The sequence below is a fragment of the Cervus canadensis genome, chromosome 3 (genome assembly GCF_019320065.1).
Source record: "Cervus canadensis isolate Bull #8, Minnesota chromosome 3, ASM1932006v1, whole genome shotgun sequence".
NCBI lineage: Eukaryota > Metazoa > Chordata > Mammalia > Artiodactyla > Cervidae > Cervus > Cervus canadensis.
The window spans coordinates 94,109,097-94,131,921 of NC_057388.1; the positions used below are offsets into that span (position 1 = coordinate 94,109,097).

General features: G+C 38.7%; 1 protein-coding gene and 1 long non-coding RNA gene across 2 annotated transcripts in view; one reads left to right on the forward strand and one right to left on the reverse strand.

Moving 5' to 3' along the window:
• The window catches only part of NUP205 (nucleoporin 205), an 80,632-nt gene extending 59,054 nt beyond the window's left edge, over positions 1–21,578 (forward strand). The window contains exons 31-43 of the mRNA XM_043463795.1: positions 612–760; positions 4,310–4,501; positions 5,731–5,852; positions 7,395–7,533; positions 9,079–9,205; positions 11,115–11,191; positions 13,355–13,483; positions 13,700–13,826; positions 17,271–17,437; positions 19,178–19,301; positions 19,752–19,880; positions 20,450–20,523; positions 21,084–21,578. Of these exons, the coding sequence (XP_043319730.1) occupies positions 612–760; positions 4,310–4,501; positions 5,731–5,852; positions 7,395–7,533; positions 9,079–9,205; positions 11,115–11,191; positions 13,355–13,483; positions 13,700–13,826; positions 17,271–17,437; positions 19,178–19,301; positions 19,752–19,880; positions 20,450–20,523; positions 21,084–21,236 (1,709 nt within the window). The 3' untranslated portion in view covers positions 21,237–21,578. The remainder of the gene's footprint in view (positions 1–611; positions 761–4,309; positions 4,502–5,730; positions 5,853–7,394; positions 7,534–9,078; positions 9,206–11,114; positions 11,192–13,354; positions 13,484–13,699; positions 13,827–17,270; positions 17,438–19,177; positions 19,302–19,751; positions 19,881–20,449; positions 20,524–21,083) is intronic.
• LOC122438682 overlaps positions 1–22,825 on the reverse strand; it is a 68,822-nt gene that overhangs the window by 44,404 nt on the left and 1,593 nt on the right. The window lies entirely within an intron of this gene.

Genomic DNA, 22,825 nt, shown 5'->3' on the forward strand with positions numbered 1-22,825 from the left:
CAATTTGAAAACTGATGCCATTATCCTAGTTGGGGAAAATCATAAGATTAGTTTCAGCTGTATTGCTTTATGTAGTATATTTATGAAACTTTTTTCTGAAAGATTTTCAGGAATCTATGTAAAGTTTATAATCCTATCTTGAATTATCATTGTACCTTGAATTAAATTTAAGTTGTCTTCATAGTGAGTATACCTTTTCCTTTTTAGTAAGTGTTTCAATTAGAAAGTATAAAAGAATAAAACATCTGCTTTTTGGAAGTAGAGGTTTGTCTACTTTGTACCTGATCCTTTATAGCCAAATTCTCATAGCTCTCAATAAAAGATAAAGCCAGATCAATTAGCAGAATAAATACAGGAATTGGTTCTCCTGGAATCTCTTAATTCATTTTGATTTCTTTAAGGATAGTTTCTCCTTTTCCTAATACCATTGTTATCTCAGTGTACATGCATGGAATAGTGCATTGTGTTCTTGAAATTTACCTGCTCAGACTCATTGGTTGATGGACCTTTGTGTGCAGGCAATAATGGAAATGTATAAGGTGTAATTACTCAGTTACCAAATTATTTTTTTTGCTGGAGTGTTTTATATGTCTTCTCTTGTAACCCTTTAGCCAAGAAAACCATGTGGGAAAGGCTGACTGCCCCTGAAGATGTGTTTAGTAAATTACAGCGAGAAAACATAGCCATCATCGAGAGCTATGGTGCTGCCCTCATGGAAGTGGTCTGTCGAGATGCTTGTGATGGTCATGAGATTGGAAGGGTATGGTAACTCCTGCTCAGTATTGTACTTGGATAGATATTTTGACTTTATATTAAGGCATAAGTTGGATCAGCTTTTCAAATGGATGTTATATACTGGAAATTATTTTCTGTAATATATTTTAGTGAATTTTCTTATTTACTCTAATTTAGAATTTATATTTTGTTTATTCATATGTTTTGTTCACTTACATTCATCATCCTTATTAGTTCAGACTGGGCCCTGAGAATAATCTTTTTCCTAATTTTGAGATTTGCCTTACACTGGTAGAAACAACAGAGGTGCTGGTTAATAAAGATCCTTGAATAATAGAATGGGGATAAATAGCTGTTTGTTTCCAAGGCAAACCATTCAATATCACGGTAATCCAAGCCTATGCCCCAACCAGTAATGCTGAAGAAGCTGAAGTTGAACAGTTCTATCAAGACCTACCAGACCTTTTAGAACTAATACCCAAAAAAAGATGTTCTTTCCATTATAGGGGACTGGAATACAAAGTAGGAAGTCAAGAAACACCTGGAGTAACAGGCACATTTGGCTTTGGAGTACGGAATGAAGCAGGGCAAAGGCTAATAGTGTTTTGCCAAGAGAACGCACTGGTCATAGCAAACACCCTCTTCCAACAACTCGAGAAGACTCTACACATGGACATCATCAGATGGTCGACACTGAAATCAGATTGATTATATTCTTTGCAGCCAAAGATGGAGAAGCTCTATACAGTCATCAGAAACAAGACCAGAAGCTGACTGTGGCTCAGATCATGAACTCCTTATTGCCAAATTCAGGCTTAAACTGATGAAAGTAGGGAAAACCACTAAACCATTCAGGTATGACATAAATCAAATCCCTTATGACTGTACAGTGGAAGTGAGAAATAGATTTAAGGGACTAGATTTGATAGACAGAGTACCTGATGAACTATGGACGGAGGTTCACGACATTGTACAGGAGACAGGGATCAAGACCATCCCCATGGAAAAGAAATGCAAAAAGGCAAAATGGTTGTCTGAGGAGGCCTTACAAATAGCTGTGAAAAGAAGAGAAGCAAAAAGCAAAGGAGAAAAGGAAAGATATTCCCATTTGAATGCAGAGTTCCAAAGAATAGCAAGGAGAGATAAGAAAGCCTTCCTCAGCGATCAATGCAAAGAAATAGAGGAAAGCAACAGAATGGGAAAGACTAGAGATCTCTTCAAGAAAATTAGAGATACCAAGGGAACATTTCATGCAAAGATGGGTTCAATAAAGGACAGAAATGGTATGGACCTATCAGAAGATATTAAGAAGAGGTGGCAAGATATTAAGCAGAAGATATTAAGAAGAGGTGGCAAGAATACACAGAAGAACTATACAAAAAAGATCTTCACGACCCAGATAATCACGATGCTGTGATCACTCACCTAGAGCCAGACATCCTGGAATGTGAAGTCAAGTGGGCCTTAGAAAGCATCACTATGAACAAAGCTAGTGGAGGTGATGGAATTCCAGTTGAGCTATTTCAAATCCTGAAAGATGATGCTGTGAAAGTGCTGCAGTCAATATGCCAGCAAATTTGGAAAACTCAGCAGTGGCCACAGGACTGGAAAAGGTCAGTTTTCATTCCGATCCCAAAGAAAGGCAAGCCCAAAGAATGCTCAAACTACCGCACAATTGCACTCATCTCACACGCTAGTAAAGTAATGCTCAAAATTCTCCAACCCAGGCTTTAGCAATACGTGAACCATGAACTTCCAGATATTCAAGCTGGTTTTAGAAAAGGCAGAAGAACCAGAGATCAAATTGCCAACATCCACTGGATCATCGAAAAAGCAAGAGAGTTCCAGAAGAATGTACATTTCTGCTTTCTTGACTATGCCAAAGCGTTTGACTGTGTGATCACAATAAACTGTGGAAAATTCTGAAAGAGATGGGAATACCAGACCAGCTGACCTGCCTCTTGACAAACCTATATGCAGGTCAGGAAGCAACAGTTAGAACTGGACATGGAACAACAGACTGGTTCCAAATAGGAAAAGGAGTACGTCAAGGCTGTATATTGTCACCCTGCTTATTTAACTTATATGCAGAGTACATCATGAGAAACGCTGGGCTGGAGGAAGCACAAGCTGGAATCAAGATTGCCGGGAGAAATATTAATAATCTCAGATATGCAGATGACACCACCCTTATGGCAGAAGGTGAAGAGGAACTAAGGAGCCTCTTGATGAAAGTGAAAGAGGAGAGTGAAAAAATTTGGCTTAAAGCTCAACATTCAGAAAACTAAGATCATGGCATCTGGTCCCATCACCTCATGGGAAATAGATGGGGAAACAGTGGACACAGCATCAGACTTAATTTTTTTGGGCTCCAAAATCACTGCAGATGGTGACTGCAGCCATGAAATTAAAAGACGCTTACTCCTTGGAAGGAAAGTTATGACCAACCTAGAAGCATATTAAAAAGCAGAGACATTCCTTTGCCAATAAAGGTCCGTCTAGTCAAGGCTATGGTTTTTCCAGTGGTCATGTATGAATGTGAGAGTTGGACTATAAAGAAAGCTGAGCGCCAAAGAATTGATGCTTTTGAACTGTGGTGTTGGAGAAGACTCTTGAGAGTCCCTTGGACTGCAAGGAGATCCATTCAGTCCATCCTAAAGCAGATCAGTCCTGGTGTTCATTGGAAGGACTGATGCTGAAGCTGAAACTCCAATATTTTGGCCACCTCATGTGAAGAGTTGACTCATTGGAAAAGACCCTGATGCTGGGAGGGATTGGGGGCAGGAGGAGAAGGGGACAACAGAGGATGAGATGACTGTATGGCATCACCGACTCGATGGACATGAGTTTGAGTAAACTCTTGGAGTTTGTGATGGACAGGGAGGCCTGGCGTGCTGTGATTCATGGGTCGCAAAGAGTCGGACACGACTGAGTGACTGAACTGAACTGAACTGAAATAGCTTTTATATTGGATATATCTTTCTCTGCTTTTTTGAGAAGTATTTACATTTGTGTATCTTTAAAATATTATGTCGTATTGGTGATAATATATTGAGAAGATAATTTCCTACTGGTGGAAAATCACATAGCATTTGAATCATGTAGTGTGCTCTTAATTATGTTAAAAAAATAGTATTTGGGAAGAAATAGGCCAAAGTGGTCTTGTTTATCAGATACTGTATTTCCGTACTTTGTTTGTTTGTTTTCTATGTTTTCTACAATGAGCAAGTAACACTTCACAGGAGGGGAAAATGCTATTTTTAAAAATCGATTTCCTCCTTTCCTCCAACAAGTAATGTTTAGATTCTGTTAAAATATGTTTAATGCTATTATTTTAATGTGTTAGGTTTTGTTTCAGAAATATAACTTTACCCTGAACATTTTCCTTTTATTAATAAATCAAGATTCTGGATATATAGCTTTCAACTTCTCCAAAAAAAAAGGAGAGAGTTGTATTGCATGCAATAGTTCTTCTTGTAAGAAAACTTTTAAACGTTTCCAGGTAGAGGGCGTTAACTGTTGTTGACTCGGTAGCCATCTCCACATTTTGGACTTTGATTTATTCTTCCTTCAGATGCTGGCGCTGGCTCTCCTTGATCGAATCGTCTCCGTGGATAAGCAGCAGCAGTGGCTCCTATATCTGTCTAACAGTGGCTATCTGAAGGTGCTTGTGGACAGCTTGGTAGAAGATGACCGTACTTTGCAGAGCCTACTCACTCCACAGCCTCCCCTTCTAAAAGCCCTTTATACTTACGAATCCAAAATGGTAAGGCTTTATGTTCACTTGAGGTTAGATCAACAGGTCATTTCCTCTTGAGGTGAAAGCTATATTAAGGAAAATGAACGTGGCTAACATTTTTAATATTTTTATCATACATGCCATAATCATTTCTGAGGAGTTTTAAATTTGGGTACATGTGCTAGGAATGCATCTTCTGAGCTTGCGGAGTTGAGTTGAAATGGTCCTATGAAGGCTAGCTGGGTGCTGAGATTGCTGCTTACTCACTTCTGTTGCTGGTGATGCCAAAGCCGTGTGACACCCAGTGCTCTCTGAGGAGAGTGAGCACACATGTCCTTCCCAAAGAAAATCAGCCTGTGCCAGTTGCCTGATGAAATTCCAATGTAGATGTGCTGGTTCTACTTTTAAGCACAGGAATTTTTCAATCTAGTATATATATTTACTTTCCTTTCCTCCAAATCTTGTTTTAATTTCCATTTCCTCCTGCTTAAAAATACCGCCAATGTCACAGTAAGAGAAGCACTAAAACCTTAGATTCTTCATTGATTCTGTTTTCCCTCCCTCCTACATTTATTCAGCAATTATTTGTTAAATATCTGTTATGTGCCAGGTATTGGGTGAGGTAGTAGAGATACAGCTGTGAGCAAAACAGTCTTTCCTGCCCTCCATCAGCCCATGTGATGATTTCCCTGAGTGTGTAACCCATGCAAGGCCTGTGTGGCACTTCAGATACACTGTACCATTTATTCCTCATGAAAATCCTATGGTGAAAGTGAAAGTCACTCAGTTGTGTGGGACTCTTTGCAACCCCATGGACTATACAGTCTGGAATTCTGCAGGCCAGAATACAGGAGTGGGTAGCCTTTCCCTTCTCCAGGGGATCTTCCCAACCCGGGGATCGAAGCCAGGTCTCCTGCATTGCAGGTGGATTCTTTACCAGCTGAGCCACAAGGGAAGCCATAGGGGTATAATGTGCCCCATCCTAGCTAGTCACCAATGATTACAGATTAGAAATGTGCTATGATGGGGACATGTCCGGCGGTCCAGTGGTTAAGAGTTTCCCTTCTAGCACAGGGGGTGTGGGGAACTAAGATCCCACATGCCACAGGGTGTGGCCAAGAATTAAATAAAAACAACATTGTAAATCATCTATACTTCAACTTAAAAAAGAAATATGCTATGAGAAAGCTTCGTTTTTATATGAGACGCGTGACTGCAATCTATGTACTGATGATTTTTGTTTTGTAACTTCTTAGGCATTTCTCACAAGAGTGGCCAAGATTCAGCAGGGTGCTTTAGAGCTGCTGAGGTCTGGCGTGATTGTGAGGCTGGCACAGTGCCAAGTCTATGACATGCGCCCAGAAATGGACCCACAGGGGTAAGTGTCTGTATCATTTGGCTTTTTTTTGTTACCAGTAAAGGTTTATTAAGGAAAAAGAACTTCAAACATAATTTTGCCCTTTATAATTCTGTTTGAGCAGTACTCTCATCTTGATGGTTTTGTCTGGTCATACCCCCCTGCCATTTGATACTAATAAATGAAAGTTGTTAGTCAGGGTAAAAGTGAGTAGAGACATGTCTGCATGCTCAGTCATGTCTGATTCTTTGTGACCCCATAGGCTATAGCCCCCTGTCTCCTCTGTCCATGGGATTCCCCAGGCAAGAATACTGGAGTAGGTTTCCATGTGCTCCTCGAAGGAATATTCCTAACCCAAGGATTGAACACATGTATCTTATATTCCCAGCAGGTGGGTTCTTTACCACTAGCACCACCTGGGAGACGAGTGCTTTTTCTTTTAGATCAGTGACGTAAGAGAAAGATGGGAGAGCATTTTGTTAGTAGATGTTACTTTTCCAAACTATATTGTTCCGTTTAGTGGAAGTACATATTTTCTATTATACCGTCTTTTAAAGTCCTGTATGAAATTATAATTTGTGGTGGATTTTCTTTTCTTGATGACTTGAGTAATATTTTATGTTTTTCTCATTTTAACATTTTGCCAACTGCTTACTAATTTGAAAGCTTCAAATGAAATTATTTTAAGTTCCAAACTAGCAGATTTCTCAGTTGAGTTTGAATGTGGATTTTTTTTTCCTTTTTTGTCTACGTGGCTCCAACATTATTGAGCTTATATATAGCCTACCCGCTTACTATCAAATAACATTATTTCAGTTTTAGTAACTTTCTTCAAAAGATCCATTGCCAAATTGCATGTTTTGAGTTTTTCAGGTTTAGCTATAGACAATATTTTGCTTCAAGAAAAATTAACATCACTTTCTGAAGTTTTAAAAATGCAAGTTTTTACTTTCACCTTAGGTGAAGGGGATTAAGTTATATCCCTCCCTCATGATGTGTTATTATTGCCCATCTTTGGAAAGCCTTTCTGTTATCTCTTTTTATTTCCATATTCTGCTTTCATTCCCTTCTCAACAGGCGACCATTTTTTTTGGTCCAAAAATTTAAATAGAAATATTTACAGTAGGCAAATAGTTTATTAATACAGTGTTCTGAGACCTAAATTTAAAGGCTAAGTCATTTTGCAACCTCGTTTTAGGTTTTAAAATCTCGTTTTATTTTATGTAATAGACAGTGTAGATTCCTTTTTGGCTTTGTGTATATGAGAGGGAAATTTGGGGAAAGCAGCTTTTGTTTCTGTTTGTCACTCATAGTCTCTATGGCTTAAGGGAATATTTGGAGTAGAATAAGCATGTTTGGGGAATTTTGTCTTTACTAAGATTTTTCTCAAGAGTCACTTAACTCTGTCTTCACTGTACATGTGGGGTAGAGAGTCCTCGTTAGTAGCGTCACATCTTACTCAGTCACCTGTGGTTATTTGCCGTGGGGGTGGTCAGGGACTGTTGGAATGCACCTTAACTCTTGGACTGTTGCTGTCTCCTTGTTCCCTTGATATGAATCAAGCATGTTTGGCATGAGAGACCCCCCGGTGTTCATCCCTACTCCAGTAGACCGATACCGCCAGATTCTCCTCCCGGCTCTTCGCTTGTGCCAGGTCATCCTTACGTCCAGCATGGCTCAGCACTTGCAGGCAGCAGGGCAGGTAAGAGGAACCCTTAGTGTAGAAATCATCAAGTACAAAAGCCTTGTTTTACAAATGCAGAAGATGGACCGCTTACATGAATTTCTTTAGGTCCCTTGTACTTTGCTCTGAACTTCATCGGTTTGTTTTTGTACTCTTGTTTGAATGAAATGTTACAGCTAATTAATAGAATAGTGAGATGGGAAGCAAGACATCTAAATTAGTTGTTGTATAGAAGGAAGCAGTTACCGTGATAGAAATAAGCTGACTTCTAAAATGTAATTTAACCTGGTATTTATTAGAGAATGCTATACACTTTATTAGACCTTACAGAGAATACAGAAGATAGATGGTAATGCTACATTTAGTTGTGATATTATTTTCAGTGCTTTTCAGTGAAATCTTCAAAAATATGTTTATTTCTTTAATAATGCAGTATACAATTTAGCCTTTTGCTGGTTAATTAGGCTTATCATCATGAATGTGCCATTTTTTATTGTATTGCTCTATTCTTCTGATACCCTCAGGAGCTGTGTCCTAATAATTTATGGTGATTTTATCTGCTTTCCCTGCCGTCAGTCTTTAGGCTTGCCTCACCAAGATAGAATGCTGCTGTTTCTAGTGTGACACCTGATTTTATACTGACTGCATTGGTCTTGGTGACATTCTGTCCCTTTCATACACAGCCTTTGAGTTAGTTCTTTAGCACACAAAGACTCTGTCTTCTACTTTATTGAGGTTAAGATTTTTTAGTGGAAGTGGGACATTGTGAAATAAGACCAGACTTACCCTGAGCATAGCGGTATTACCTGAATAACTTCTTTAAAAAATACAGATTACTGAGTTGCATGTCCAACAATGATGGGCTGAGGCCAGGAATCTATTGAAAAAATAAAGGGCCACAATTCCTGAGAGATTCAAATGTTCAGCCTGTTGTGGTGTAGTCCCTGCCTTCGAGGCATCTGTAATCTAGTTGAGAAGATGTTTGGATGTGAAAAAGAGTAGAGTCCTCTGTGATGGGACACTGTAAAATGCTAAGCTGGAAGGGCAGAGTTTGGAGGTCAAGGTTTGTATCTCCTTTATTTTCACCATATCAAAAGGAGAATTAGACAAAAGCCTTTCTGTGATTGTCCCTGTCACACTAGTCAGACTTTCATAGAGCTAGCTTGAATTCGGGAAGTCATTTTTATACACACTTATTTAAAATTCATGTTCTAGTTCTAGTTAGACAAAAATTTCAAAATAAAAATTTTGGGTCAGATAAAATACGGGTCAGATAATAGTTTTCATGCAGTTGTTCCAAGTTATTTTATTCTTCTGCAGTAGCTCTTAAGTGTATTAAATTTCTACACTTTGAAATAATCCTTATCTTGAGCTTTCTTACGAATGTTGACTTCTTGAAGAAATAAATTATGTAAATGCAAAGGATAACTGTTTATCTAATATTCCTCATTACATTAAATTATTTGCTTCAGTGTTACTAAACCGATGGATATAAATTTATAATATACTTTTCTCCTTTTCCACCTCTGTGTTTTCCTTTCCCCCTCTCTTTTTCCTTGGTAGGTGTTGCAGTTTCTCATTTCTCATTCAGATACCATACAAGCAATTCTGCGCTGTCAGGACATTAGTGCAGGGTCTTTGCAGGAACTGGCTCTGCTGACGGGAATTATAAGTAAAGCAGCACTTCCTGGTGAGTTGATTATGTTGAATTTTTAAACAACGGCTTTATAGACATACACTTAGTAGAATGAGGTTATTACTACTTTGCAGCTGTATATGAATTATTTGAGAGTGGACAAAGTTAACACAGTTAACTACCTTTTTTGAAGTCATATGTTTATTAAAATGATTTATGGTCAGTATAAAAAATTCAGAAAGTTAAAATAATTAACACTCAAATCCCACTATCTAGAAATTACCAAATGCTAACATTTGGTAAGTAGCTTTTTAACCAGTGTCCTATGTGTTTGTATGTATTGGTGAGTGAGGGGGCATGATGGAAAGAAACAGACGTATAGAGATAATATATGAAAATGGGATGCCTTTTGCATGCAGTTTTAGAAAGCAGCTGTTTAATTTTACGTAAACTTTATAGATGAAAACCTAGTTGAAGAGAAACTGAAGACATTGATGAATTCTAGATAGACTTTTCTTTATTTAATACAGGTGTACAAGAGATGTTAGTTCTTACAAGAGATATTAGTTCTTAAAAGATGACTATGATTAAGAAAAGATTATCATAATTAGTAAGGTATTTTGGTCATTAAAAAAATTTGTTTTACTAACATAAATTTTAGACAGAACCAACTAACTCGATGTGAAAGATGAGTTACTTTACACATCTTCCACCCTCACGTTATGTTTACTTATATTTTTACTTTGTGAAGTAAATATCATTTTCATTCAGCTCTGGAACCATAATACCTTCAGCTGTTTAGTTTTACTTGTATATTTACTTGGATTCATAGAAATGCACCGGTTTTTTTTTTTCCTCTTACAACTTCACCATTTCTGAGTTCTTTCTTTTGATTTATCTCTTGGAATTTTTAATTTGTGTTGAGGTCCTCTCTCCCAAGAAAAAATATATAACATTCTCTGAATTCTCTAATGTTTATGAGCACCTGAAGATTGCCTTATTCTTGAATGACAGCATGGCCTAAAATTAATGATAATAACTCATATTTTTAAGCATTTATATGCTGGATACTGTTTTAGACGCTTAGCATGTTAATTGATTTAATCATCACAACAGTCTTGAGAGTTAGAACCATTATTATCCACCTTTTACAGGTGAGGAAACTGAGGCACAGAGAGGTTAGCTTGTCCCAAGTCACACGAATAGCACTGTAGCGCTTTCCAGGAACTGTGGCTTCTGAGCCTGTGCACTTAACTACTCAGCTATTCTGCCTCCATTTTTACATTGCTGTGGAGAAGTCTGAGGCCAACCCCTGATTCTGCCCCAACACCCCCAGGAATTTTTCCTCTCTGGACATTCCTCGGTGCCTGAGCCCTTTGTGTTGGGAGGAGGAGAGTTTGGCAGGGCCGAGTGCAGTGTTTATTAAGGTACTCAGAGCCTGTGTTCATTCTGAGGAGATCCCAGGGTCAACTCCACCTCACCTTGTCATGTCTCAGTCCTGTGTGCTTATTATGGTCATTTCCCCAGTTCAGTCCAGTGGCCTTGAATGATGCCAAGACAGTCCAAATGATGCATAGAAGAGTTAAAAGAAAAAAGGAATGCATTTCATTCTTAGTGTTTTATATTCTGAACTGTTTCATGAGAAAGTAATTTACTGTGGAGTTTAGAAAATTTTGTTTTATATTTATAAATAAAAAATAGATTTTTCTCAAAAGACTTTTTAAAATGCACTTTTGAATCACTGATCCAATCTAGATTTAGTTTGCATATGACTGAATGTGTGGTGGGTGGTACACTTAACAATTTGTAAAGTTGTAAGGTATTTCTCAAACCTCCTTCATGGCAGTCTGTGTCTGTTCATGCATTAAAGAATGTGAAAGAGTAAAACTACTCTTCCTAGTTTTTTAATGTCTATATTTTGTCAATTACAAAACTACATTTAAAAACATTCTAAATTTTATAGGTATACTAAGTGAACTTGATGTTGATGTAAATGAAGGATCACTAATGGAACTACAGGGACATATTGGAAGATTCCAGGTAGCTGATTCTTTACTTCTTTTTTATTTTTTAAATTAAAAAATTTTTTTGACTCTTAAATCTTTAAAGAGCAGTAGTAAAACTTATAATAAAGTACAACTATCCTCTCTGATCCTCCTTATACGGCTCCCTTAATTTGCGTAAACCCAGCAATGGTTTTAATTGAGTCTTTCATGCCTCTAAATAATTTGCTTATGTTGCTACTACTTGATTTTCCAATTTTAAGAATCATCTGTCAACCTTCCATCAAAGAGGATAAGAATTTAGATCTCTTTACTCCTGTTCTTCCATCATATGATATGTGTGTCTCTTATAACAGCCCCCACCCCCAACTCAAAAATTGTATCATAATTTTGATTAGATTAACATTTAGTATTATATTATTACTGTGTAAAGTCATTTATAAATAAGCCATGGATGGACCATATGTTACTTTTCTAAACATTATGTTTTCCCTAGAGTAAATAATTGTTGCTTTTTTTTATTTGCTTGGTTTTTGTACTTCTGATTTATTCTCAAACTCTCCTCCAGTTGTGTAATCTCCTTTCAATATATTCAAACACAGTAGATAGCTTATCAATTCAGTATTTTATCACAGTCCTTCTGGGAGCCTCCTGACCTGCTTTGATCTAGACATCTTCACTTTTGGGGCAGAGGAATTATATTTATATAGTAGAATCTATATTCCATTGTTTTTGCACAGTAATTGTCATAACCAATCCTCTTTTCATGAACTGTTTTTCAAGTTTCCGAAAGAAAAATGCTGCCATCAGTTTTTTAGTTTATACATTTTTATATAATATTACTGTTATCTCTGGGACCCAGGGCATGTAAGTGGAACATTTTGAGTCATTGTCAGATAGCACTCCACTTACACGCCAAAATAATCTGGATTTTTCCCCCCCCCCTCAGTCTCCTAACTTTTTTAATTGGTGGGGAGGAAAAAATATTTCTGATGCATCTTTCATAAGGTGGCCTCTGGAAATGTGTTGCTGCATCTGTTTTATCTGTCAGTGTGGCAAACAGCCAGTTGTAAGTTTTAAAAATAGATCCAGCTGTTTTGACAAAATAAATTTATATTATAGTCTCCTTAGTCTGTTTTGCCTTATCCAAACTTACTCTAAATTAACATGAGTTTAAAGTAGATGTTATATAATATGTAGGTATGTATGTGTATATAGGTGTGTATGTATATAATACCAATGTTTCAAACACATTTTTATTGTGCACTTACTACGTGCAGTGGACAAGGAAATGGCAACCCACTCCAGTATTCTTGCCTGGAGAATTCCATGGATAGGGGAATCCTAGTGGGCTACAGTCCATGGGGTCATAAGAGTTGGACGCGACTGAACACATTCTGCATGCAGAACACTGTACTAAGCACTTTAAATATAATTCAGTGTCTCGGGTAATCCAAACAATAATTTTACAAGGTGAGAATTGCTATTATCACTCTAGAAATGTGAACACAGAGGCTTGAAGAAGTTAAGTAACTAGTCCCGGGACAAATAGCAAAAAGTCATGTGCCTGCAATTGGAACCCACATCTCTGATTTTGGACATATTGCCAATTTTGCAAAGCTTGTCCTTTCCCTCTGAGAACCATAGGAACAATTGTATTTTCAGGTGAAAAGTACCAGCGTGTCAAACAAATGACCTTTGCATTTTATCTGCCAAGGTCACTTCTGTGTTCCCCACTCCTTGATGACATCCCCAGAAGAAGACATAGGAGTCAGAGCCTTTAAATTTGAGCCTTGGTAGACACAATGATCACAGATCTGCTTCTGTCCACCGTCTCATTTTCTTCTCACTGTTTATTGATCGGTGTTTGTTTAATGGGTATCTACTAAGGAGTTATTTGGTGTGATACAAAAAATTGGGGGCCAACACTGAGACTTCAGTGGGTGTTAACTGCTAAAAAAATTAATATTCTTTTAATGAGTTGTCTGCCAAGTAAATAAATTTGCAAAAAGATGAATTTTAATATTAATAACTTATAGTTGACTCAGTTGGAAGTCAGAAATCAGACACATTAAAGAGGATTTCACTCTCCACTGAGCTGAGTTTTTCTTTATCTCCCTCAAGAAAGAGAGGTCACTAACTTTAAACATATCCAGCTAGATGTGAACTTTTGTTCATTTTTTGTCTTTTCTTTCCTTAGCGCCAGTGCTTAGGACTACTAAGTCGCTTTGGTGGCTCCGACAGACTGCGTCAGTTTAAATTTCAAGATGATAATGTGGAGGGAGATAGAGTGAGCAGGAAAGATGAGATCGAACTGGCTATGCAGCAGGTAAGAGGAGTGGCAGTTATGTAACTATTCTTTACGGTTTTTATGTTCCTGGAAATATTTGAGAAAAGTAATACATGTGGATAATTTTAAAATTGATTTGTGACTTTGTTGTAATTTTACAGATTGACCTAATTCTGTTCTCCTTGCATCTGGAGTTGCACGAGATGGGGCATTTGGGGAGCTAATATTTTTGTTGCTGCTCTTCTCACTTTGTAGATTTGTGCTAATGTCATGGAATATTGCCAGTCACTCCTGTTACAGAGTTCCCCTACCTTCCAGCATGCTGTGTGTCTCTTCACGCCCAGCCTTTCAGAAACCATTAACAGAGACGGGCCCCGACAAGGTGAGCTGCTTCTTTCTTTCTGTGTTTGAGGAATTAAGTTGCAAGGATTATGAGAAGCTCTAGTTAGCTCCAGTAAGGTGCAGCTTTTTTTTTTTTTTTTTTAACAAATAATGAATGGGGAATTTTAAAAACGACTTCTTTAAGAAGAAGTGATAAGGAGGTACTGTTGTCAGACCTCTGGATACAGCTGGAGATCTTGAAAGAATAGAGAAATTTAAGATTTTCTGAGAATAAATCTGGAAGAGCCATGTGGGGAGAGTATAGTTTTACATAGTGTGTGAGACCCCATAGAGTCTGGGATTGGAGACTAAGCTAGCTTGGTGAGAAGTATGAAAATATTGCAGACAGTTTATATGTTAAATCATGTTAAACTGAATTTTTAGTATCTCAACTGGATTTTGTATGATAACTCCAAATTTCCATACCATAGCACAGTAAAATTTAGATACTTAGTAGGCTCATGTAGCCTGTGATTTCCTAATGACCTAGTAGCGAAGATTAGGAATCTAAGGCAGGATTATGGATTGGTTAAAGCCGTTTTCCATGGGACACTGAAAGGCCAAAAGCCCTTTTGGATCTTGGTGGTTGTATTGTGATCGACTGGTGATTTCAAGAAACATTCTATTTGAGATTTCTGAGAATGATTTTGGGGTTTGTCTTACTGTGTTATAAATGTCCTAGGTAGTGGGATTAAGAGAATTTTATTGAAGTATTATTTAAATACAACCAAATTCACCCATCTTAGGTGGACCGTTTGAGTAATTTTTGTAATTTTATGCAGTGTGGAACTACTACCGCAGCCAAAATATAGAATAATTGCCTCATCCTTTGAAGTTTCTTCTTGTCCCTTTGCATTTGATTGTTTCCTTTGACCCTTTGGTCAAGGTGTCTATTATTTTGCTTTTTCCAGAATTTCATATAAATAGAATCATACAACATGTCTTTTTTGTGTTTTGACATCTTTCATTTAGCTCAGTGTTTTTGAAATCCACTTACATGTGTGTATTACTGTTTGGTTCTTTTTACTTCTGGCTAGTATTCCATATGAATTTATCTATCCACTAGTTGATAGACATTTGGGTTATTTCCAGATGTTTAGCTATTGTGAATATTGCTGCTATGAATGTTTGGATATAGATCTTAATGTGGACTTATGTTTTCATACCCCTTGATTAGATGCCTAGGAATGCAATTGCTGGCTTGTGTGATATGTTTAACTAAGTAAGATACTGCTATTCTGTTTTACAAAGTGAAAATCATTTTATATTTCTACCAGCCATGTAAAGAGTTCTAGTTGATCCACATCCTAGCCAGTGCTTGGTTTGTCAGTCTTTTTAAGTTTCAGCTGTTCTAGTGGATGTGTTGTGATATCTCATTATGGTTTTAATTTGCATTTCCTTGATGACAAGTGATGAGCCTGTGTCCAGGTCTAGTACCATTTGCTGAAAAGATTTATCTTTTGGTTTGATTACTTTGGTACATGTTGTCAGAAATCAACTGATCACATAAATTTGGATTTATTTTTCTTCAGACTTTTTTAAGGACTAATAAGCATTTTCTTCCCTGCCAATTCTAGACATACAAATGGGTAGGTATTTAGTAGGTTCTAGAATAGTTACAGAGAGACAGTTTAACTTAGTGGTTAACCTAGGGTTAAGAGCACAGTCTGATGATGAACTGCCTGGATATGAATCCCAGTTCTACAGGTGACTTAAGAAAAATGACTTAGCTCTTTGTGACTCAGTTTCTTTGTCTATAAAGTAGAAGTAATAACAAGGTCTCCTCTAATGAATTATTGTAAGGATTAAATGTGTTAATAAGTATAAAGTGCTTTCGAATAGTGCCTGACAGCACAACATCAGTGTTAGCTATTATTATCTTTATTATTGCTCTTATATTGTTGTTATCCTCTAGTATATTTACTGTTCCTTGTGATCAAGGGACACTTTGCTGTAGCACTTCTATTTCCTTGACCTCGTTCTCTTTCCCACAGAATCTATTTCTGTAATTAAATATCTCATGAGCCATCCTCATCAGATGTCTAAGTCCGGTGCCTCTGAATATTTTCTAGACTGGAGCAAATTATTGTATAAGAATTCCTGAAGAAATCTGAATTACTCTCAGCATTAGACCATTGTATTTGTGGCTAGTTTCCTACCAAGTTGTGGAGAAGGAAATGGCAACCCACTCCAGTATTCTTGCCTGGAAAATCCCATGGACTGAGAATCCTGGTAGGCTACAGTCCATGGGGTCGCAAAGAGTCGGACACGACTGAGCGACTTCACTTCACTTCACTTCATTTCTTACCAAGTTGAGGTCTCACAAATGTTATCCGGGGACTGGCATAGCTAATTTCACTAAGAGAAGGCTTTCTGTGATGACCTGTGTCATAAAGATTGTCACATCCTCACTGAAGACTGGTAAAGGAGACCTGGCAAATCAGATGAGTCTAGGCAAAATCCATTGACAAAGGAGTCTTCTTTTTCCCCTCCATGTGAAGGTCTGTTAGATCCGACTTTGGAGCAAAGTTCAGGGAGATGGCAGTGAAGGAAGCAAGTGTAGATCTCTCTCCCTCAGTATTCATGGCAGTTGGGGCCATTAAACAAAGTTTGTCTTCAAATTAAACTTGAAATTACTAAGGTGTTTCTCAAAGAAATCCCTTCGTTGCAAGAGGAAATTGCATTATTTGCACCACACAAACCATGTCTAGAATAATGATGTTGCTGCTCTCTAGTTGTACTTCCCTTTACATACAGCGTTTCCAGCATCACATTGTTCCTTTCTACCTTCATCAGAAAGTGGTCACGTAAAAGGCAGATCATTTTGTTTTGCTAGCCAAATGGAACTATTGTGGTGGAAGACTTAAGCTTTAAAAATTCTGTTATCTGTTTTTTAGCTATGTGTTAGTATTCTACTTGTCTGTTTGGAAGAATGATTTTGAGCTGGCAACTCAGCAACCAGAAAGATGCAGATTGGAAATGAATCCATATAAGTAAAGCCTTAGGGTGAGGCAGGACTTATTCACCTGGGGGTCAGGAAACTGTAAGCTATATCTGTGCATACGGGGTGGTGGGTGGTAGAGAGATGGGTGTATAGGCTTATAGCTTCCATTGAATTCTCAAAGAGGTCTTCACCCAGTAAAGGATAAGCTTTCTCAGTGTCCATCAGCCAGACTGACTTATTGTCTCAAGGCTCTATCCTTAATGTACCTACCTCATTACAGTAGCTCCTAACCACGCCTTTGAACTGTTCAGTTCAGTTCATTTCAGTCACTTGAACTGTTAGTGGTGTTTAAAAGTAGTCCTGGATTGTTTTTAATAATAGTTTACATGCCTTTAAATTCCTGGGCTTTCCTTTTTTAAAAAAAAAAAACAGGTCATTTGAAATTCATATAAAATGGCTGTAGGTAGAACATTGGTTTTTTTTTTTAATCAACTCCATTAGATACCCAAGCTCCAGTGGTTCCATACTGGCACCTGCCTGGTTTGGGCATTATCGTCTACCTGCTGAGACAGAGCGCTAATGATTTCTTCAGCTATTATGACAGTCATCGACGGAGTGTCAACAAGCTGCAGAACGTCGAGCAGCTTCCCCCAGATGAGATAAAAGAGGTATGAATCTTATAATGGGCAATGGAGACTTCTGAGAAGCCATTGGTTTTCCTGATAAGGCAGGGGACCAGTGTCAGGCTGGTAAGTAAAGATAATGCATGCAGTGAGATGAAAGGAACTCCAGTGACTCTTTGTGGTGGCTTGAAGAAGAGTCCCTCACCTAAGTACCACACTTCATAAGTGTGGAAACTTGACTGAGTGACCAAAAGTTGTACCTGTTCAAGAAAACCACCTGCTTTTTTCAGTAGAAAAGCAACTGGCCTTTGAATAAAGAATTTGATAATTTATACTGTAAACATCTGTGCTGAGAAACTTAGGTTTCTATTGCAGATGCTTTTTCAGTTAGAAGTGATTTCCTTAGGTAAGATGTCTCTGTCCCTCCAACACCTTCAGTATCTGTTAAGTGAATTTTTTTTTTTTTTTTAAGTTATTTATTTTATTTGGCTGCACTGGGTCTTAGTTATGGCATGTGGGGTCTAGTTCCTTGACCAGGGATTGAACCCGGGCCCCCTGCATTGGGAGCGCAGATTCTTAGCCATTGGACCACCAAGGAAGTCCCCTGTTAAGTGAATTTTTTAGACAAATGGGATGACCTGTCAGACTTGACCACCTTCTCTCAATGACCCAGAACCATTCCCCGACACTTACTGTAACTGAAGAGGCTGGGTTACTGGGCTTGCTCCCTAAGCAGCCCGCCTTCCTTTCCATTTGGCACAGCTGAATTGTAAAACGTCTTGTGGCCAGTGCTGAAGCCTCCTGGCGTCCTGTGTGGCGGCCTGGTTGTTGAGCCATTCTGCCATTCCTGGTTCACACCAGGCTTCTGAATTATAGCATGTCACCGTCAAGACTAGTCAGAGCCCACTCCACTCCCTCCTTGCATCCTTTTGATAACTCTAGGGAGCATGTATTGAGAGTTCATGATGTGCCCAGCCCTGAGCTCCAGGCGCCACCTGAATACATGAGGCAGATACTGTTGCTCCTCCTCTTTCTGAGATGTGGAAACAGAGGCACTGGAAGAGGGTATAGTTTACCCAAAGCCAGCAAGTACAGGCAGGGGCAGGCGTTACTGAGTGGGCTTAGGTGATCCCTGAGGTTGAGTGGTGTGCACCCGGCAGCCCTTGCCCTTGGCGTGTGGCTCACGGGTGACGCTGGCACTCGCAGGAGGAGCTGCAGTGTCTCACCAGAGCACGTGGCACTTCCCCAGCCCACCGCGGCACGCCTGCTGCCACACCCAGGGTCTGCAGGTTAAATCGACCCGATGTGCGTGCAGGCATGCCACATGGGGGAGGGGCCAGGGGAGTTTCTGGTTTATGATCCTACATTTGTTAGGCTCTACAAGTCTTATTTGTGTTTTCTTCAGAAGATACCTGACGGCTGTTACAGATATTCTCCACTGAAAATGCACCATTTTGTTTCGTTTTGTTTTGTCTTAATTTGACAGGAAATTCAGGGTTGGTTGGCCCATCAACAGATTGGAAATGTGTATTTGAGGGATTGGACTTTTTCAAAAAGCCACAGATGAACATTCATTTATGAATTCAACTGCTGCTTTGGCTCTTGTTTTTTAAATTACTAGCTTCCTAACTAGATGCTAAACTCTTGTCTGCAAGGATGTTTAAATTCACTTGAATGTTTTTCACAATACTTATCACAAATGACTGCTTATAGTAGATTTTCATTACATTTTTGTTACAATATATGTCATTCTTAATGCTGTGTTTTTTTTTTTTTTTTTTTTAGTTATGTCAGTCCGTGATGCCTGCTGGTGTTGATAAAATCTCCACTGCCCAGAAATATGTTCTAGCAAGACGGCGTTTGGTGAAGCTGATCAACAATCGAGCTAAACTGCTTTCCCTTTGTTCTTGTATCCTTAATGCAGTCATCGAGACTGCAGGGTGCTTGAAGGGTGACCTCTAAGGGAATCTTCAAATGCAGGAACTCTTATTCTCACATTATTTGGGTATCAGAACCAAATGGAAAGGGGCATGATTATCATTATTTTTTTCTAGGTAAATGCCTGACATATTTCTAATGGAAAATTTTTTCTTACTCTTTCGAGTAACTAGTAATCCTCATAATATATGCAGATACTTTGTGTCCACACAGGAGGTCAGGACTCTGAAGGCTCTGCTAGCTCTGCCCCAGGGTCTGACCTCCTTCCTCTCAGCACAGCGTGCTGCTTTCTGGAGAGACCTTACAACCAGCTTGTTAGACTGAAGCTGTGGGTGTATCACTGAGTGGTGCAGTCTCAGAAACTGGTTTGTGAAACTGTGTGATGAGATTGTTTTCCTTGAATCTGGCCTCTCCCCTGCAGTCATCATAGAGACCTGCCTGTTTATTCTCTGGCGCCATCTGGAGTACTACTTGTTACACTGCACACCCACCGACTCTCAGGATTCCTTATTTGCCTCCAGGTCCTTATTTAAAAGCAGAAGGCTACAAGGTAAACTTTATTCTGAAAATTAATGAACCAAGGATGCCTGCAGATTTTAGCACCTTGAAAACCTAGTTACATTTAACTGACTTTTGACTGTTCTGGTTACAGAGCATGGACTAGGTAACTAAGTAACTACTTAATTACTAGGCATAGCTAGTTTTCCTATTTCCCTTCTGTCCATAGGAGATTGTGCGGAGCACAAGAGCATCTTAGAGGCTGTCTTCAGCTGCTCCTCAGCTTCTTGCAGTTAATGGCTGATGCAGGTCCAGAGTCCTCTGGTCCAGAGGAGTGGAAATGGGTCAGCCTTGGCCACGCTACTCATTGCTAAAGGGATCTTTTGTGACTGATGAGCATGTACTGGATCCCTTATGTGGCAGGAAACAGAAGGAAAGCTTGAGAACCCTGGCCTGGAACATCAAAATGCTTCCTAGGGGCTTCCATTTACTGAAAGCTAAGAGAGTCCTCAGCTTTGACCCATGCCTGGTCACAGATGCTGTGGTTCATTGTCATTGGGTTCTTCTCTTTTGTGGAGGAGACACCTGCAAACCTAGTTTGACTGTGTCTTTTATCTCTAGATTCCTTTGCTTCGGAAAGCAATCTGGATTTTAGAAGTGGGTTAACTACAGTGAGCCAGCATGATATAGACCAGGTAACGTTCTGTTCTCATACTCTTGTTCTTGTTTTGCAAGTACAAAGGGAAAGCCTGGTACGTGAGTAAGATGATAGTTTTCACAGCTGCATGCAAAGACCTGATTTGAATTCTGGGATAGCAACCTAATAGCTGTGTGACTCAAAGCAACTTACTTAGCCTCTGAGCCTTCATTTCCTCAGCTCAGAAATGGAAGTGATAATTCAACCTTGAAGTGTTTTGTCAGAATTAAATGAGGCCTTCATGTGTGAGACGCCAGGGTAGTGCCTAGAAAGTAGTAAGAGTTCAGTAATTAATATGCGTTATGGTCTGGAAACTCCATATACCAACAGTTACTGCAATTTAAAGCAAATTTAAAACTGTATGTACTTATACAAGAAGGAAAAACGTTATTATCATACCAGTAAACTTCAGGGTGGAAAATGTGAATGTTTAGTTAATTTGGCATCTGAGAAAGGATCACATTACAAAAATTCAAAGGTATTTTAAATAGGAAGACAAAGAATAAAAGAAATATTTGAGACTACTTAATCATGAAATGTCACACGTGTTACTTCTAGCTTCAGGCTGATGCTATCAGCGCTTTTGGAGAATCACTGCAGAAGAAACTTCTGGACATTGAAGGATTGTATTCAAAAGTGCGATCTCGCTATAGTTTCATACAAGCTCTCGTCAGACGCATCCGAGGCCTGCTGAGGATATCACGGAACTGAGAGCCTATGCTTATACTCTTCTGAGGAAGAGACAAATTGGGGAAAACTGTCTCCTTTTTATAGTTTCCTTCTAAATTATGAACAGAAGATATTTTGCTATTTCTTTCTTTATATATGGACTTCTTTTCTGTAAACTTCTTTGCCTGGTGCCATGCTCACTAGTTTAAAAAAAAAAAAACTTTTTAAAAAAAAACAAACATGTGGTCAGTCTCTTGAAATTTTATCTAGAAAATGGTCAGCATTATCAGGAATTATCAGGAATTTAGCAATTCAAGAATCCTTCTACAGTGCTGGTTTTTCCCCAGGGGTATTATTCTGAATGCCAAATTAAAGGCATAGTCTGAAAAACTCCTATTTTTCCTTCCTTTGTAGCCATATAACATGTTTTATGATAATGCTTTTTTAATAGAAAAGTATATTCAATACCCTGTGTTACAGGAATGTCTCAAAGTCAAGGCATCCCTTTACTAAAAGTATTTTTTTCTTTCCTGCATGTAAATGATGAAATAATCACTTGCATTTATTCCCTAAAATAATTATGAAATTTTTCAAATTAATCATCTGCCTGTATTTTACACATAGTTAATAGGGTGACTGCTGTTAGCACTCTTACTTCTTGCCTGGTAGTATTTATGTGCATGTGACTACATCATCTGAAAGTCCATTTGCTGCTTTCCAGTTACCAATTATTTCAGCCTGGTATATAGAAGAGACTGCTGAGAGGGGAAAGAGTCTTGACCCTCAAGTAGTGGCAGAAAATTAATACTTAATTCTATAATTTTTCTTCTTAATAAAATGTCCATGACATTTTAGGCATTTATAAAGACTTAGTCATTGTTATATTTTGAAATTAATCTACTGCCTAACACTGACAAACATCAATCTTTCACTGCAAAGCATCCTGTTAATAAGGAGCATTCTTGGAGGGATGTGGATGAGTAAGTAACTGGTCCAAGACATAGTAAGCCTGGCTGCTGCTGCTGCTGCTGCTGCTAAGTCACTTCAGTCGTGTCCGACTCTTTGCGACCCCATAGACGGCAGCCCAGCAGGTTCCTCTGTCCCTGGGATTCTCCAGGCAAGAACACTGGAGTGGGTTGCTATTTCCTTCCCAGTGCTAAGTCGCTTCAGTTGTGTCTGACTCTGTGAACCTATGGATAGCAGCCCAGCAGGCTGCTTTGTCCACAGGATTCTCTAGGCAAGAATACTGGAGTGGGTTGCTATTTCCTTCTCCAGTAAGCCTGACTGTTGCTCCACTAATCAGGCATATGGTAAGCTTTATCATGTGGAACACAGACATGAACACAGAAAGATCAGGAAAGAGCCTGAGTCACAGAATCAAAGCATTTTGTAAACCTCTGATGTGTGAAGCCTTCCACAGGACAGAGAGCTAGTTTGGGATAGTTAAGATTTGGGATTTACTGAGCTTCATTATTTTGTTTTGCCACCATTTCTTCCAAAATTAACAGCAGAATGGGGATCAGAAGTTGGGGCAGTTGAGAAGTGCATGGAAAAGAGAAGCTGGAAGAACTGCAGCTGCACTGTATATTGCTTTAAAGGCTGACGAGAAATGCTGTTTGTGTAATAAATAT